General features: G+C 34.4%; 1 protein-coding gene across 1 annotated transcript; it reads right to left on the bottom strand.

Moving 5' to 3' along the window:
* Positions 1 to 15,150: 15,150 nt before the first annotated feature.
* LOC107857865 (PHD finger protein ALFIN-LIKE 6-like) lies at positions 15,151 to 19,253 on the bottom strand. Its single transcript, XM_047402246.1, has 4 exons — positions 19,230 to 19,253; positions 19,039 to 19,133; positions 16,621 to 16,640; positions 15,151 to 15,383 (listed from the first exon to the last, which is right to left on the bottom strand). Exons 1-4 carry the CDS (start codon positions 19,251 to 19,253, stop codon positions 15,151 to 15,153), a joined length of 372 nt encoding a protein of 123 aa, XP_047258202.1.
* Positions 19,254 to 19,484: the final 231 nt, after the last annotated feature.

The raw sequence follows: 19,484 nt of genomic DNA, 5'->3' as shown, positions 1-19,484 counted from the left end.
GATGGAACTAATAGAAATTCCCCTGATCCAAATTTATATGGATGGATTGCTGTAGGAGACTTTTATACAGCAGTAGGTGCTTGGGAGAATACCTGTGCGGGAAGGGGGAGGCAGAGAAGGCCATATATTATATCAGACCCTGTTTAAGAGAAAATACAGGAAAGCAAGTAAGGAACTTCTAGCAAATCTGGCCAATGAAATTGATATGAGAAATGAAAAAACTGGATGAGCTTCAAATGTGGAAGTGTATCCAAATATAAAAATCTGTCAGTCATTAAAGAAAAAGAAGAATGTTCCACAGGACTGGAGCTGGACACTTTGCTCGAGAATAAAACTAGCTAGTATGGCCTGAATGAAGACTCTCACAAAGTGCAGGACCAAAACTCTAAGGAAGAAGCTTCACGAGCACAGGAAATTGGTACGATTATCGGTCAGAATTGAAACCTAAACCAACAACTCCTAAATTAAAAATAAGGAAAGCCAAGGCATCAATTTTTAAAGTATAACTTGCATGCCATGCCTTCTGTTGGTGGCTATGATCAGGTCAATGGCAGTAGAAACAAAAGGGTCTGAAGTTAGGCAGAAATCCCATGCCTTGTTATTTCCAGTGCCTTTGACCTGACCAGAGCCATAAACAAGAGGAATGGGATGCAAGTTTAACTTGAAAAATTGCCACCTTGGCTTGATCCCGTATTTTTCATTCAGGAATAGGTGGTTCAATTTTTAATTTTGAATGACAATCTTACCACCTTCCGTGCTAGTGAAGCTGCTTCCTTAGAGTTTTGGTCCTGTATTTTGTGGGTCTTCATTGATGCCATGCTCGCTAGTTGCAGTCTCTAGCAAAGTAACCAGCTCCAGTCCTCTTGACCATTCTTGTTTTTCTTCAACGACTGATGGATTTTCATTTTTGGATACACTTTCACATTCCTAGCTCATCTAGTTTTTTCATTTTTCATGTCAATTTCATCAGCCAATTTTGCTACACTTTCCTTCCTACCCTATATTTCCTCTTAAACAAGGTCTGAGATGATATATGGCATTCTCAACCCCCCCCTTCCCGCACAGGTATTCTCTCAAGTACCTACTATTGTACAATAGTCTCCTCCAACAACCCATCTATATAAATTTGGACCAGGGGAATTTATATTGGTTTCATCATTGTTTGTTGTAGTGTGAGTCTTTGGAGTCCTTTCAAGAAGTCCATTGAGCCATTAAAACTGGTTCAATCACTATTGGATATTTACACTGCCGCCAAAAACTTAAACCCTTCCCCAAACTTGACACAAAAACATGAGCATAAATGGTCATTAAATTATAACAGGGTATCGACACCACCTACTTGGTCCCTCAACCTTACTAGTTCGAACCTAACAATCTAAACTATAAAATGTCATATCTTGTTTGAAGGATTAACGCCTAATAGGTAAAGAATAAACATTCACAAAATTATTCTACTGGATGTGTGTTTTCACGATAGGTTGATCAGTAATACATACCTCCCACATATGAAATGGTTCCATCTGCAAGTAGCTTATTCCTCCAAACCCATTTTTACTCTAGCCTTTAATGTTGGTTGGGCAAAAATGGATCCAGTTTCACTTTCTTTTATCTATAAAAAGAAAGAGAAATACATTTGATGTCAAACAAGAGAAGAACAAAAAGAACATTATAAAAGGGTAACACAAAATTGGGTGAATCAACAGATGAACAATCTGATACAATAGATTACCTATCTATTTAACCGATGAGGTATTTTGCAACAGATGGATGACATGTTGTAATAGATGGTTTATCCGTTGGAATAAATCAAACCAACCTTGCTACTGGTTTGATTTCTTCAAATAGTTGCTCTATCTGTATAAAAAGGTAACACAAAATTGAGTGAATCAACATATGACCAATCTGATGCAACAGATTATCCATCTGTTCAACTGATAAGGCATTTTGGAACAAATGGATGACATGTTGCAACAGATGGTTCATCTATTGGAATAAATCAAACCAGCCTTGATATTGGTTTGATTTCTTCAAACAGTTGCTCCGTCTGTTCCAATAGTTGATTCATCAAACTATACTAACAACAAGGCTTTTTAAGTTCTCCCAATAAATGACTTTTTTTGCATATTTTAATAAAAATAATGGTTCGTTCATTCAAGACTTAAAAGTCACCTTTCCTTTAATTTTCTCAAAAAATATGAAATTGGTAATGGGTAAATCATTAATAGCAACAGATGTAAATATCTAATTTAAATGACATATAAAGAAGAAGACGAGATGAAAAGGGCAATAGTGAACCATACCTACAATGTGAAAAAAGCAAAGGGATCAGAACATCTAGTTCAGTCGAGAAAGGATATTTATAGGTTGAGATTCAAAAGGATCCTCCTCCAAAAAAAGAGAGAAAAGAGAGGGAAAAAGGAAAGAAAGAGAATTGAGAATAAAGAAGAGTGATAGATGACTTGAGTCTTACTTTATGGCTGAAGGAGAGAGTATTCTTCTAGATATGGGTTTTAAATAGTCATTAATAACTTTTGACTTTTGAGGGGGCACGAAGAGTCGTTGACATTGAAAAGACCAGATAAGACTACTCACTTAGGAGATTTTTGAGTTATCCAAGTAATATTTTTTACCGCCTTAGTATTTTAACTTTTTTATCTCAGACAAGAATTACCTAAATTTCTTTAGAAAAAAGGGTCTTAAAGCATCTAAGTGCAAAGATAACAATTTTTGTTTGAAAATTTCCAAAGCTCGATTATCTGTCGCAACAGATACAACTCCTGTTTGATAATTTACAATAGATGCATAATATATTGCAACAGATAACTTAATATGTTTGATTAAATCCAACAGAAAAGACATCTGTTGCAACAGGCTATACATTTGATTTTATACAATTTCAATTGATTTCATATGTTAAACTAATACCTTAATTAATTAATCTAGGACCAGGGGTGAGTTCTCATAGGGTCAACTACAACTTCAATTGAGTCTTTTGGTAATTGCATGATGAGACAGTATTGTGTTCCTCCCGACCAGAGTCGTCGATCGATCACTCTGAACTGAACCAATTCTTACTACCACATATGTTCATCTAATACCTTAATTGATTAATCTAGGTACAGAGGTGAGTTCTCATAAGGTCAACTAAAAGTTCTATTGAGTTTTTTGGCAATTGCATGATAAGACGGTATTGTGTTCCTCCCGACTAGAGTCGTCGATCTATCACTCTGAGCTAAACCTATTCTTACTACCTCATATGTTCAACTAATACCTTAATTTATTAACCTAGGACTAGGTGTGAGTTCTCATAGTGTCAACTACAATAGATGGCAGTGCCTATTTGATAATTTACAACAGATGGGTAATTTGTCGCAACAGATGACATAATTTATTTGATTATTTACAATAGATGAATAATCTGTTACAAGAAATGACTTAATCTATTTGATTACTTACAACAGATGGTTAATCTATTGCAACATGTTGAACATTTATTTTTATACAATTTCAATTGATTTCACATATTAGATAAATACCTTAATTGATTAATCTAGAACCAAGGGTGAGTTATCATAGTGTTAACTACAACTTCAATTGATTCTTTTGGAAATTGAATGATAAGACGGTATTGTGTTCCTACTGACCAGAGTCATCGATCGATCACTCTGAGCTAAACCAATTCTTACTACCTCATATTTTAGACTAATATCTTAATTGGTTAATCTAGGACTAGGGGTGAGTTCTCATAGGGTCAACTACAACATATGACAATGCCTATTTGATAATTTATAATAGATGGGTAATCTGTTACAACATATGACTTAATCCATTTGATAATTTACAATACATGGGTAATCTATCACAACAGATAACTTAATCTGTTTGATTAAATCCGACAAAAAAAGACATCTATTGCAACAGGTTGAATATTTGATTTTATTCAATTTCAATTGATTTTATATGTTAGATTAATACCTTAATTGATTAATCTAGGACCAGAGGTGAGTTCTCATAGGGTTAACTACAACTTCAATTGAGTCTTTTGGTAATTGCATGTTGAGACGGTATTGTGTTCCCCCGACCATAGTCGTCGATCGATCACTCTGAGCTGAACCATCTAACTGCCTCATATGTTAGACTAATACCTTAATTGGTTAATCTAGGACTAGGGGTGAGTTCTCATAGGGTCAACTACAACAGATGACAACGTCTATTTGATAATTTACAATAGATGGGTAATTTATTGCGACATGTGACAATCTATTTGATAATTTACAACAGATAGGTAATCTGTCACAACAGATTACTTAATCTCTTTGATAATTTACAAAAAATGTGTATCTAATGCAACAGGTTGAACATTTATGTTTATAAAATTTCAATTGATTTCATATATCTAAATTGATTAATCTAGGACCAGAGGTAAGTTTATAGGGTCAACTACAACTTCAATTGAGTCTTTTGGCAACCACATGATGAGAGGGTTAATAATTACGCATATCTTTTACAATTTTAAAAATAATTAAGAACAATTCGGATCAAATTAACATTTTCAAAACTTGTCATTCTTTTTCAAAATACAAATCATCCATTTGCAAGAAAAATATTTCATTATTTTAAATCTCGAGTTCTCGCTCTTTTCTCCTTTTTACTCAATTATACAATACAAACAATAACTACCCAACAAATTGCTCTACCCTTCACAACATATTGATTTTTTTCTCATTTACGGCCACATAGGTGTTATTTTTGACTTCATTCTTGCTTGTATCAGTCGTTTTCTCTATCTTCGTAGGTAACAGAGTTTGAGAAGATTTCTATATTTGTTATTTTTTTTAAATAAGGGATTTTAAATTAATGATCAAAAGGAAAACTTTTAGTAGTATTATCTTTGAGAATAGGTTTATAATTTTAAGTTTTGATGGTAAAATCGTAAGAAGAACTCGAGAAAACCCTAGTTTCTGTCATAGTGTTCCGTTGACTGTCATAGTATTGTTGGATGGTGTTTACGGTATTTGTGGTGGTGGTGGTGCTGGTGGTGGTGGTTATTGTCGTCGTCGCCTTGTCTTTTGGTGGCATTGGTTGGTGGTGTTTATGATGGCATTGGTTGGTGGCGTTTGTGGTGACTGTCGGTGGTGTCGATATTCGTGGTGTTTGTGGCGTTGGTTGGTGGTGTTTGTGGTGGTGGTAGTTGTTGTTGGTGTGTCGTTATTAGTGGTGTTTGTAATGTATTTTTTAAAATTTATACATATATCAATTGTAATGTAATTTTTGTTTTCTGTTGTTTATAGGTAAAATATGTCTCCCAAAAAGAAAAGAAAGTGAAATTGGATCAATGTCTGACCACCCCAAAAAAAAAAACTACAGTACAGAGGGATTAGGAGAAGCTTCCTGAACAATCTCAGTCAGGAAAAAAAATCTGAGGGGAAATATGAAAAAAACATTGAGGGAGGTGGACAAAGGTCTGTAGATGGTGATGGAGAAAATAAAAGTGAGAAAGAGGAGAAATTAGAGAGTGAGAAAGAGAAAGAGGATAATCATCAACATGATGATAATGGATAATCAATGGGGTGTGAATTAACATCGACATCCCAAGATGATCCTGTCAAAACTTTTAGAATTAAAAAGTTTCAAGTTGTGATACTAATAAATAACCAAAAGGCAGAAGAAAAAATAACTGGTGAAATTTTACTTAAATGTCAGATAGGGAGTAGATTTATTTATTTTAGGAAAATTATGAAGGATGAAAACATAGACGGACTTTTTAAGAAGAGCTGCTTTGGATGCTTTCTTGAGCTGCCTGAGTCCCCTGCCCGTTTCCATATGATGATGGTATATGGTCTTCTCAAGAGCAGGATCAAGTACGTGGGGTATGATGAATATTCGAAGGAGGGGGCAAAAAGATGGATGAAATCTGGATCAACTACTGTGGCATGCCGGTTTGTTTTGGCTTGCAAGAGTTTTCCATAATGACGGGCTTGAGATGCCATCATCCAGAAGAACCACTTATCGCCAAGGGAATACCCCGTAAAATATCCAATGTAAGAAAACGCAAGGAAAAAATAGATGGGTTGTTTGACATTGCTCGACGTGGCTACAAAGCATCAGATTTGTTGACAGATCTCATGGATAAAACCATAGCAAAGAAGTACAGAGAAAAATTATGCTTAGTTTGGTTTGCCCATTTGGTTATATTGGCATGAGACGTCAACAAGGTCATAGAAGATGATTTGTTGGCACATGCTAAAGATTTTGATAAATTCAACAATTATGTCTGGAATATGACAGCTTCTACTTGACTGTCCAGTATTTAATGACAAAGCTATCCTCAAGGACGACCACATTATACGGCTTTCCTTGGGCTTTCATGGTAAAATTAATTACTATTTCAACTCATCCATTAAGTTATATTGAATATAGTTATTATGACTTTTTTTTACTTGATTCTTGTTAACATTTTTTAGGCTTGGGCATTTGAAGTCATTCCTCACCTACGAAAGTAGGTAATGGATTACCCAGATGAGGTTTCTCATCCAAGGATGTTTAGGTGGTTGGCTGCAAAGAGCAACACCAAAATTAAGGAGGCTGATCTCTTTAATCCTTTGGATGATGCAGTACATCTTCTTCAAGTAAAATAATTTTACTCAACGAAAGATATTGAACAAATGTTATATCTGGTGCGACAAATGTTATATCTGATGCACCAGATGGGATATCTGTTGCGACAGATTACCCATCCTTTTCCAACCGGTGCAACAGATGGATAATCTATTATGAAAGACAATTGATATCTTGAATCAGATTACCTATCTGTTGCTTTGGTTCTCTGAACCCAACTCCTAACAGATTAACCATTTACTGTAAATTATGCAACAAATGTGTAATCTGATGTAATATATTATTAATACACATACAGTTTATTTGTTGCATAATATGTAACCCAACAGATTCCCATCTTGTGCAACTGGTGCCACAGATTGGTAATCTGTTATGACAGATGATTGATATTTTGCATCAGATTATCCATATATTGCTCTAGTTCTCTGAACCCGACTTAAATAGATTTTAACTATCTACTGCAAACTATACAATAGATGGGTAATCTGATGCAATATATTATTAATCTGTTGTAGAAGTTGACTATGTTAAAATGTATCTGTCTTTTTTTTAGGTTGTGCATCCATGGATCGTGCCTACTAAGAAGAGTCGTTGATGACTTCTTATATTAGTCTAGGACATGTTGATACTATAGTAGACCCAACAGTGGAGTTAATAAAGAAGGAATTGGCTGGAGCAACAATCATAAGAAGAGCAGTTAGCCAAGGTCAGCCTAATGTTGAGGTTGTTCATGACAAACCTACTAAGGTAAATTCAGGTGCTTCTTCTGGTAGAGTTGTTGGTATTAGTGGTAGGCATGCTGATGTTGCTACCACTTATGATGATGAGTATGTTGATGCTCAATAAAAAATAAATATGTTTGAAAAAAAAAACTTTTCGCCCTTACACAGGTCCCTCTCACCCCTCTTCACCCTCGTGTTCTCGTTGTGAATGCGAAGAGTGCAAGGCCAGCCAGGATGAACTCTTTGAAAAAGTAAAGGCTATGTCTAAAGCTGTCGAGGAATTCAAATCCAAGATGGGTGTCATACCATCCAAGAAGGTGAGGGAGTAATACACTCCTACAGTGTTGGTTAGAAGGAAGAAAAGAGTATAACTGACGTACTCTCCAGTCGGAAATAAAAAATAATTGCAACTCCTCTCTCTTCAATAGCTATTGAAGTTCAAGGTCCATTCAAGAAGGTGGACATATATGCAGAACTTGACACCAAAGAGAAGAGAGATCTGCGATAGGCCAAGAATGCCAAGCCAGGCATACCAGATTGCCACTGGCCTCCCTTTCCCCCCAAGACTTCCAGACTATGATAGATATGTGTATGCGGTACGAGGACAAGCCAAGTTTAATTTTCCCAACCTAGCCTTCTAATCTACCCCATGAAGAAAAAGTTATGCAACAGATGTGAAATCTGTTGCAACAGCTGGGTATTCTGATGCAATTGGTAGTGGTTCTGTTGCAACTTATTATCCATCTGTTGCATATGCTGCGTTGGATTGTTAATTTAGAGAACCCTATGCAATAGATGGACCATCTTTACAATTACTAACCTATTTAAAAATTAACTTCTTATATCACAGCATGTTGATAAAATTCTCTCCCTCGTGAGGAAAAGACAATTAACGTACTCAGAAGCTTATGCCGCTATCGATAGGATAATGGACCTCGACTTCAGCAAAAAGCTCAAGGATAAGTACGATCAACTTAATTCTGATGCGTCAGCCTGTGGAGCGGTACTTGATTTCTTAGTTTCTATGTTGGACTTGGATGAAGAAGAAATGATAAAATATGTTAGAGGGAAGAGGCCAAATCCACACGGCAAGAGCTGGACCAAGGCAAAGAGGATTCTTGCAGTCATTAGAGTGAATGACATACATTATCAGGCTATTGAGATACTACTCGAGGAGGGAAAGACCAAAGTTTATGACTACAATGAACCTACCATCGACGAGGTCGATTTTTTTTCCTCGTGCAGCCACTGATGGAGCTGTTGCATATCTTGTTGAGGGAGAGTAAACTGATGAATCATTTTCCAAAGAAAGTGTTGATAAAGAAACCATGGTATTTTAAAGGTTGAAACAAGGGCATGACCCTTCTAAAAAATGATACCGATTAGGCGTGCGGCTCGCACACTCTTGCATGCATTGAATGTTTGCTGACCGGCACAGAAATGGCCAAGCCAATGACCTTTCTGTGTCACAATGCTGTGGTAAACCTGCAAGAGGTCTGGGCTTATGGGGTACTAACTGGAAGCTTGGAGCCTGTTAAATAATAATTTTTTATTTCAAGTCACACTTCACTTTACTTTAAATTATCTGTACATATAGTGGTAATAATTTTTTTCTGATGAAAGTTGAGTTTTTTATAATGCAATAGATTGTCAATCTGTTGTAAAATATATTTTATTTATTCTGGCAGATAGTTTATTTATTGCAATAGGTTGATCATCTGTTACATTATGTTGATGTTAATTCTATCTAATCTAACTCTAATCTGTTGCAACAGTGGGAAGACTTATTTGATAATTTTCAATAGATGATCTAAATTTTACAACATATGCCTAAATCTGTTTGATATTTTGCAACAACTATGCTTGAATATCTATGTACTCAACAGTACCAAACCAGTAGCAAATACACCACCATGAAAATTTCAGTAATTGTGCTTAAATATCCATGTGCCCAATAACACCAAACCAATAGCAATAACGACAACAATGCAGTATCTTCCTGCTAGATTTTATTTCTCTTCAGAAGCCTTGACTCTGTTCAACAAACCTCAGATTACACGATTTGCTTGTAAAGGGTTTCATTATTCATACCAATCAAAGTAATCGCATCCACCTTATTTCTATAAAAACAAGAACACAATTACAAAATAATTATAAATAAATATCAAATCAACTAATTAAATAAAAAATATTACCTTTGAAATCTTACAAGTAAAAAATCTACGACCTGAATTTTGTTGAGTCCATGAAGTCTTCAATAGAGCTTGATGACCGCACTTACAATATCAAAAATTTTTATCACAAAAAAAGTAGAAGATGCGCTCGACATTGTCAAACTCAATTGAAAAAAATGAATAAAAAAAAAAAAAGAAAGACCAAATGCAAATAATTTGAAGAATCTGGATAGATAAAAAAAGATGACGACGAAGAAGAAGATTTGGAAATTTAGGGTTAAATTTTAGGAAGAAATGAATATATAAGACAATGGGGGGGGGGGGGGATGACCGTTGGGGGCCAAATCAGATGCCAAATCAGCAAAAACTGCAAACCTGACACATTTGATGCCTATTTTATTTTACGTGTTTAAAATGAACATTGTCTACTTGATGCCTATTTTATTTTAGGTGTTTGAACTGAATACTTTCGATGAGTTTCGCCTTTTTAATTTCAATTCACTTTCACTTTTTTACATGTAGTGGCAATTTTTTATGTCCAATGAAGGTTGAATTTTTATAATGCAACAGATTCTCCATCTGTTGTAACAGATATTCTTACTGTTGTAACAGATATTCTTACTGTTCTGACATATAGTTTATCTGTTACAATAGGTTGGTTATCTATTGCATTATGTCGATGTTTCTATCTAAGTCTATCTGTTGCAGCAGTAGAAAGACTTGTTTGATAAATTCCAACAGATTACCTACCTGTTGCAACATATGTCTAAATCTGTTCGATGTTTTTCAATAGATGTGCCATCTATTGTAACAGATACATTATCAGTTGAAATATTTGAATCTACTATTCTATTTCAATTAGTAAGTTCAAAACTAAAGGTAAAATAAAATTCATTGAAAAAATAAAATAAATTGAAGCCTTAAGAAATTAGCTGAAACAAATCAACGAATAAATAAAATGTAAAAAAATTGTTATGGGTACGAATCTCAATAATTTAAGTGTTGATGTCAAGGATTCCTAAGGAGGGGTGAGGTTATTACTTTGACAGACACAAGCTATAAAGATCTACTCAATATGGACAGGTTGTTCTTCATCCGGTGCTATGGAATTTGGCTTTGCTCATCGTGGATATTTATTGTCACTTACGTACGGTTTCTGCGCTTTTTGTTCTCCTTATTTTCATAAAAAGAGTAGCATATTATCAATGCTGTTCAGTAGTAGCTTCTACATTTACTTGGAAAGCCAAAATCGGTCAATGCTAATCACGGAGATACAATAACACGGAAAAGGATAACTCATTTGTTCTTGCAAGTCAAACAAGTCTTCCTCATATTTTAAATTATCTCAAACAGATTATATTTTTGTTGCAACAATGAATCAACTGTTGGGATAAATTTCTACATGAGAAAGACCTATATGATAATTTCCAACGGATGAACCATCTGTTGCAATATATGACTCTTCTGTTGCAGCAGATAGTTCTTCTGTTGGTACAAATAAAAGCAGTATGATGACCTATTTGATTTGCTAAAATAGACAAGACATATGTCATAACAGATACTTTATCTGGTGCAACAAGTTAGTCAACTTTTGCAACAGATGTATATATCTGCTTGATAATTTTTAGCAGATATGTGATCTGTTAAAACAGAAATATGTCTGTTTATTAGTTAGAATACATATATATTCGACTTCTTCGGCTTGTGCTGCTCTCCTTTGGACATTGTATATTGCTTAGTGCAACACATGGACAGAGGAGTTGCAATTTTTCTTTTTTGGATGCTTGATAATGCCTTGGAAATCAATTTTTTTCTCCTCTTAGCATTAATCTCTAATGGAGTGGATGAAAATAAAATCCTCTTTGATGGAATTACACCCCTTTTAGATGTCAATTCCTTTACAGAAGCAGTTAATGCATTAATAACATTAATCACTACATCATGTTTCGCCCTGCAGTCTTGACATTTGCATGCAGAACATTCACTAGGAGAGGCAAAATTTGTATATCCAATATGATCATACTCATAATGGTTTGTTTTAAATACTGTAAGAGGAGCATCAATAGCACCAATAGCAGCACCACTACCACTACCAACAGCTCTATCACCACTAGGACCATCAACAACTACAAGCCCACCCTTCAAAATTATTTTTTTTTGTAATGGTTGTTGCACCAAATAATTCTATTTTTATTCTGTCGAAAACCTTAGGTCCAATAAAGTTTGAACAGACCATAAAGTTAGAAAAAATGGCATCTTCAACTCTCTATTGATCGAAACTAGCGACGGATGCACAATCTAACATAAATCATTACATATATTAGAATGATGATTAGATCATTCAAAAAAATTATTAATTAAAATAAAAACTTTATTATAATTATATTTACTGCATCCTTCGGAGGGTTGAAGAGATCAATAAATTTTATATTTTTATCAGTTTTGGCCGACAACCATCTCAAGATTCTTGGACGGAAAACTTCTTCCTGGTAGTTCACTTGTTATCTCAAATAAGGAATGACTTCAAATTACCAAGCCTATAAAATAACACCAATAAATCAAAACCATTATTAAGTAAAAAAAATGAATGATATCATAATAAAAGAAAGAAGCCATATAAGTTGATTGTCTTTGGCGCTAACGGAGTCAACAAATATTTGACAGTCATTTTGAAGCTTTCATAACCCCAAGGATAGTTGTTAAATGCCTCAAGATCCTCAGAGAGCTTTATTAAACCAACACTTATGTTGTTGTTAATGTCTCTAGCCCGAATAAGATTATGTACAAACCAAATCAAGAACAATGACTGTTTGTGCTTCTTTGAAAGTCTTTTACCTTTCAACTCTTCTATCAAATTTTTATTTCTAAAGCTTGGACCAACAATGGACACTAGGTCATCACGATCACATGACTTGCCTTTGTCTTTTTTGGGTGTGCGGGTGATTTTTGGGTTCGAATAGGTATAAATTAAGAAGGAGAATAACATTTTAGTCCAGTAACTATGGCAAACTTCTTCCAACCAAAACAAACAGGCATGCCACAGTAATTTATCCACACCTCATTCATCTTATCTTTGTTTTCATACATAAACCTACGCTTAAGAAGTTCAGATACTATTTTCATTTGGAAACGAGCATTGTTGTCCTCCGGCAAATCAAGATATTTTCCAAAGCAACTGTCCCTAAAATAAGCATTCAATTTTTATTCTCGAAGTATTTTTCTGAAGGCATCAAAAGATTTTCCCATGGCTGACTTAACCATAAAATCACCCGTTAAATATGTGGCACCATCGCACTAAATTCTCATAGGATAATGATCAATACTGAAGGGTTTGACCAACTCTTCGGCGAAAGGGCTATTGGCATTTGGATCATCTCTTTTGAAACATTCCTCCTTCCCGTACTATTGGAAATTATCCCTATGGTGACGGTTGCAAAACCTTTTCCATAGCTCTACCGCAACGATTCAGCAAGCGTCCTCTAGGTGGGCATTGTAATAGGTCTATGGCAACGGTTTATGTGACAGTTTTCTGAAACCATCGCCATAGGTCAAGCTATGGCGACGGTTGTCTGAAATCATTACCATAGCTTGACCTATGGTGATGGTTATTTTTTGACTTATTGAGATGCCTATTTTCATCTATTTCAATGACATTAAACAGTTGCAACAACATCTATTCCGATGCTTTTGTTATTCTGTTACAATGTTTTTTGAGTACCTATTACAACTATTTGAGTACTTAGTGGAACGACTATTTTCATCTATTGCAATAGTTACCAACCGTTGCAATAGATTCTATTGCAACGACATTAAACCATTGTAATAGCATCTATTGCTACATTTTTGTTATTCTGCTTCAATGTTTTTTTACGACCTATTGCAATGGTTTATTGATCTATTGCAACAATTGTTACCACATGTTATTAAATTGAAACGATTAATATAAATAGCCACTCATATTAACGTAAATATTTATTTACATACATAATAAATTATAACACAATATATACACATCACAAAACAAAATCATTCGTTAATAATCTCATAATTCAAAATATGATTAAGTTCTACATATTTCGCAAGCAGTAACACAACTTACAACCAAACATCATTGTGAGGTCCACGTTATCAAACACTTCTCCATCTGGTATCAATTATGATTTTCTCACATCAACCCAAAGTCTACTCTGAACTATTCATATATCCTGAAGAAGTAGCTGATCTCTCTGGTCCGCAGTTTAATAATGTAAGACATCGTCTTCACTTTTATTATGGCGGTGGTACCATCGGATAACTTCTACCAAATTCCACTTGCTTGAGACTTGAGATCGACTTGAATGAAAGATTAAATAGCTGAGAGCGAAAATTTCCTAGAAGATAAATAAAGAAGGAACTATCTCTCTACATTTTCATAACCAACGAGTATATTCTCCAGATTTCCCAAAGTCTTCTCTAAGGATAGGGGAGAATGGTGTATCAGGAAATCATAACAAGTCCAAACATATTAAAAAGGAAGAGAGGCTTACAAAGAAAAAATAGAAGCATATATATCTCCTCATTGTCCAGCCAGATATCAGATAGTATAACAAATATATCATTTAAAACATTTTTCTCTAGCTCTGCAAGTCTTAGCTATAGCAGAAGTTAGGGAAGTCTCATATCTATTTAAGCTACCACGAATAGTTGCTATGGTATTTTTTCTTTTCTATTAATGAATCAAGTCAAAAAGGATACAATTTCCTCTTTGGTAAGAATACCACCACCAAAGAAGTCTAGGCCTGCAAAAAATGCCATGGACTTTTCTCTGTCCTCTAATGGAGGAAATTTACATGTCCTAACTGCACGATACTTTTAGCATATTAGCTATAAACTAAACCACCAATCATATAATTAGCATAACCAAACTCAACCTTAAATTTGACATCAAATTTTATGTGGTGGCTTATTGGTTGAATGTGAAAAGAATTTCTTTTGTTTAGCAAGTCTTATAAGGATGATACCTCCCCTATGCCTTATCAATAATTAATAAGGAAGACTGGGCTAAAGATAACTTTTTCTTAATTACTTAAGATTGCTAATAAGTAAACAGTCAGCACATAAAAAAGATATTAGAGCACGTCATCTTTGAAAAGCTTTTTATGATAGAACTTTGATTGTTGACTAAATTACTTATGTGATTTTTCAATGAAAAGTATCTCAGCTATGGAACCAAAAAAGGGACAGCAACCACAGAGGTTTATCTCCCTAAATTAATCAATGAAGTACACAAGTTCTAGCTATGCTAAATGCTTGGGGAGATGAATTTTAAGAAGCATGAGGGGAATTACAATGGGAAAGAAGTAATTCAACTTATGCCACTAGATACACCCCTGAAAATAAAGAGACACAAGCAAAAATACCTAATAGACACTGCAAAGATAGAGTTTAAAACAAAGGGTGGGAAATCCAAACAAAATTTAATAGGACAACACAAGATACAAGAGTAATTTACATTTTTCCAAAAGATACCCGGGCCTCCAATGTCTTCCATCAAACATGATAAACATACATATTCAAATGAAATACAATAGATAGGAAGCAAATTCAAGCTGTTAAAACAATATAGGTGAAATCTAAATGTAATAGATGTTATACTATTACCTAGCACTCTTGCAAAACCCAAATCGTGCACCAAAGTAGACTGCAACAGAAAGCATCCATGAATCCCTATGAACAGCAACAAGTGATAACCAGTCTTTTTCTTGAATTCCATCACGTGCAAAATTTATTCCCAATGCTGGATCTGGAAGTTCTAGAGGCACCTCCTCCACCGAGAGGTTTACTTCCCATGTTTCATTAGGAATCCCATAGAGACACAAGTTCTCCTTTTCTGAAAGTAACACAAATGGTATAATTCAGAAATTACCATAAACATTTCATAATTGATCTTCATAAATGATCTAAAAAAACAAGTATTGAACATCCAATGAGGGAAAATAACAAAAAGCCTCAAAACAAGGAAAAAGAAAGGGGAAATTGTGAAGCGAAGGGAGAAGACTAATGCAACACAAAAGCAAAATCTATTATCCTTACAACTCCCTGGTTGAATAAACAATCCACAAAATCTTAAACAACTTTGTGATCGATCTGACTAAGAACGTTTAAGAGAGATATATCTATCATAAGGACTAACAACTATTTGATATATAGAAGTAGTAGTCTAGTGATATACATCATCACAAAGGTCAAATCAGCAGTTCCCGCAAATGGGAATAAATAAATAATAGCAATGAAATAAATAATGTAAACCAGTTCTTCAAATAGGGTTCTTTACAGAGACTATAGAATAAATACAAACAACTTATTGTATTAAAGAAAGAAGTTAAATGTTTAGGATAAACCTACAGATATGTTTCACTACTATATCACAAATACTTGCTGGCACAAAAAAGCACCTCAAAACTGCCAAATACAAAATAAGGATTCCAAATTATTTTTTTCACAGACCACACTGCCCCCCCCCCCCCCCCCCCCTCTTCCAAAAAAAAAACCAAGAAAGAGAGAAAAAAGAAGACAAGAATACTTATTAATCATAAGGTGACAATATAGTATACCCCTCAGCCCCACATTGATCAAACACTTCCACCCACTTTAACTACACAACCTCCAGATGCCTCAAGTGTGTGAACAACAAATGCATCTACCTAAAACGGTCATGAAAAAATGCTTCCAACACTACATTTACATGCAATCATATGCTCTTTTACCCGGCCCACATTATTAAGTATAAACAAGATTACAAATGGTTGGGGACACTGCAATACTGTGATGGAGAAATGATGATCACTGCTACATAAAAGAAGTTTTACATCTCTACTTCCTTGAGAATTGATAAACAAGATTATGATGAAAACACTTTTGACAGTGACATTCTCACTAAATGACATAAAATTCTAAGTAGTAATCTCACTTTTACAACTCATATTCTTGAATGCAGTTTGAAATCATGATAATTCTGTCACAATAAACTGCTTAATAAAAATAAGCTCTTTCCAGTCCTAAATAACAAACAGCCAAGCAAGAAATCAAATGACAAAATGATGCCAACAGTCAGAAAAAGCTCTAACCGTACGTCTTACGGCACCGCCTGAAACAACAAAATTGGAATTACAAAACCAACATAAAACAGGACAAGAAGCAAATTGTAAAATTCTAAATTGGTGAGAGCCACAAAGTCCTAATCAAGTGGCTTAATCACTTTTACCACATTGACAATGTAACTCCAAGTTACACTAACAACTTTTTTTAAACAAAAAAGGAAAATAGGAATAGGAAAAAAATATTCCTAGAAATTAAAAGCTATAGCTTATATGAAATATACTACATTTAGAAATACTCCTCGAGCTGAATAAAACAGAAAAACTTCAAATTTGCAAAGATTGATAGAACACAGTAATCCAATCTAAAAAATTGAGCAACAGAAACTCACCAGGATCACACTGCTGATAAAACTTTTCAACTTTTGCAACAATATTTTTTTCCCCAAAATAAATAAATAAATAACATCATAATTAGCAAAGCCAACAATTCAAGAAACACCTAAAAAGAACTTATGCCAAAAAAATAATAATAAAAGTACATGAAATTATTGATTTTTTATTTAAAAAAAGAAACAGGATTAGAAACCTGCAACCAATGCTTTGATTAAATCAGTTCATCACAGCACATGTCTCACATATATAATAAAATTTTAATTGTCTCAACTAGAATATACAGATCCATGAATGTCAAAGTCATTAGCACACTACTTTCAAGTATCCCATCAGTCGTTACCTTGCACACTATTTACTAGTATCCCATTAGAATCAAAGAAGAAGAACACTATTACCATCGGTGGAAACTAGTGCTGCTAAATAGAAATTTCTCTTCATATTTATACAACAATAAGGCAATTAATCAATCCCTGCAATAGCTTCAGATATGTGAAAATCATTCTGCTATAAAGAATTTTCTAACCTCAACTAAAAATTGTAATTCATCAATGGTGCTCACCACAGTCCTGAACTCAACTTACAAAGCAATACAAATTGGTGGAACTCTTACTATGACAGCCAAGAAAAATCAACACAAGCAGCGAGGGGTATCATCTTGGCTAAAAAGTATGTAGCACATACCTTTGAGTTGTATCATCGTGCAATTTTTTGCAGCACTGTTGTAGCTAAAGATTGTAAGTTCATTATCATAGCTTTTAGTTGAGAGTCTCTGTAGCTAAAGATTGTAAGTTCATTCTCATAGCTTTTAGTTGAGTCTCTGTTGTTAAATAGCGACTGATGTTGAGAGAACATACCCTCTGTCAAAGGCATAATACAATTAGCCTAGCAAGCATATGTTATAAACTTGACGAAGAGAAGGCATAAATAAGGAAACAGATAAAAGATCAAAGAGACTGCATGTGTCAAAATGAACATAGCGCATCTCTTTCTCGACCTCCCCTAAACCATCCCATACTTGTTAACCCTAATACCAAACTAAAGACAATCTATAAAGAGCATATCCCATAACCAAAATTTTTCTTCTAGACTTCAAGATTATCCAAAAACATCTTTTGAACTCCTTCCAAACACTATCTTGATCAATAAAAATACACACATACCACCATCCTAGCAATCAATAAGTAAAAGTATTCAATTTTAGCCTTCTTTATTTGCGTTTATAAATTAAATCCCTTGTCCTAATTGATAACTAAACATGCAACTAGTTGAATCTATTATTTGATAGTTGGGGCTCAAAATCTCAAGCTGAATACTAGCTCTTAGGAGAACAATAGTAGTAGCAACGACTGCAGTCAAAGTTAATACCAGCCCAAAAGATTCACTGAGATGGCTACCTAGCCCCAATAGCAAAAACTAGTGCAGTATGTTTAATAAATGCATTCTTTCCTAAATCTCAACTTTTTCTCATACTATTTCAACTTCACAACAACAAAAAAGGGATTGGGAAAGTATAAGTAGTTACAGCCTTCTTGCGAGTACTCTTTCTCTCTCACTCACCTTACCAAGGTCCCCAATTTCTCTCACTCTTTTGCTCCTAGGAAGGGGGCAGAAATAGCAAGACGACGCAACAAGAATGGGCTTCATGATTATCTATGATCACGATAGTTCATGAAAGATGGTTATCAGCAACCTAATTAGAATTGTAGCTAATGACGTAAAAAAATAGCTGATACTTGGATATTAGACACTAGCCCCGAACTTCTTAACAGGAAGGTGATATTCTCTGAGACTAGTGGCTATAAAGATGATAAATATTCATATTCATTAAAGACTAAACATCACATCACATGTTCAGATATACGATTACAACCCAGAGCATATATTACACAGCTAGTTCAGCTAAATAACATAAGAGGAGTTTTTGTCAAACCATAATAAACATAGTAACCAAAATATATTGGACAAACAGAAACCAAAACGATGGTGTTGCATGTTACCATTTATTCATACCAAACTATCCATCACCCTATAGCACAAACATTAAATATCTACTTCTGCTCTCCAATAATAAGATCCATGACAACACGCTGGATGCTTCCATTATTCTTCTTAAACAGCTGCTTGTTCATTTCTTTATCACAAAAACCCTGCACTCACAAAATCAGTATACAAGTCAAACAACCTACAGTTCTTTCTTGCACAAGTTAACTGAAAGTTATTTTTTAATGTCCAAATTAACCTACCATCTCCTCCAACTCTACGAGCATAGGATCCCACTCGACAACACCTTAGAGATCATCAACTGACAACTCCAAATCATACTTATTTTTCCTCAAGATTTTTTTGTTTAGATCCATCATCATGACAACATCAATGATTCAGCAGTCTTTTATAGTGATTTAAAATAGAGATTTACTTCATTGGCATAAATCATCAAATAGCTTATAAACACATCAAATAAATACAAAAAACACTCAAAATGAGAAAAGACAGGTACC

Source organism: Capsicum annuum, unplaced genomic scaffold (assembly GCF_002878395.1).
Source record: "Capsicum annuum cultivar UCD-10X-F1 unplaced genomic scaffold, UCD10Xv1.1 ctg1714, whole genome shotgun sequence".
In the NCBI taxonomy this organism is placed as follows: Eukaryota; Viridiplantae; Streptophyta; class Magnoliopsida; order Solanales; family Solanaceae; genus Capsicum; species Capsicum annuum.
Note: the sequence above shows the minus strand (reverse complement) of the source record. Positions and strands in the feature narration are given on the sequence as shown.

Bases quoted from the DNA above. Each gene is read 5' to 3' on its own strand.
- LOC107857865 (XM_047402246.1), bottom strand. From the start codon at position 19,253: ATGCTCGTAGAGTTGGAGGAGATG. The intron at 19,134-19,229 runs GTAGGTTAATTT...TTGTGAGTGCAG, and splicing joins TCGTAGAGTTGGAGGAGATG to GGTTTTTGTGATAAAGAAAT. The intron at 15,384-16,620 runs GTTAGAGCTTTT...TGTTACTTTCAG, and splicing joins GCGGTGCCGTAAGACGTACG to AAAAGGAGAACTTGTGTCTC.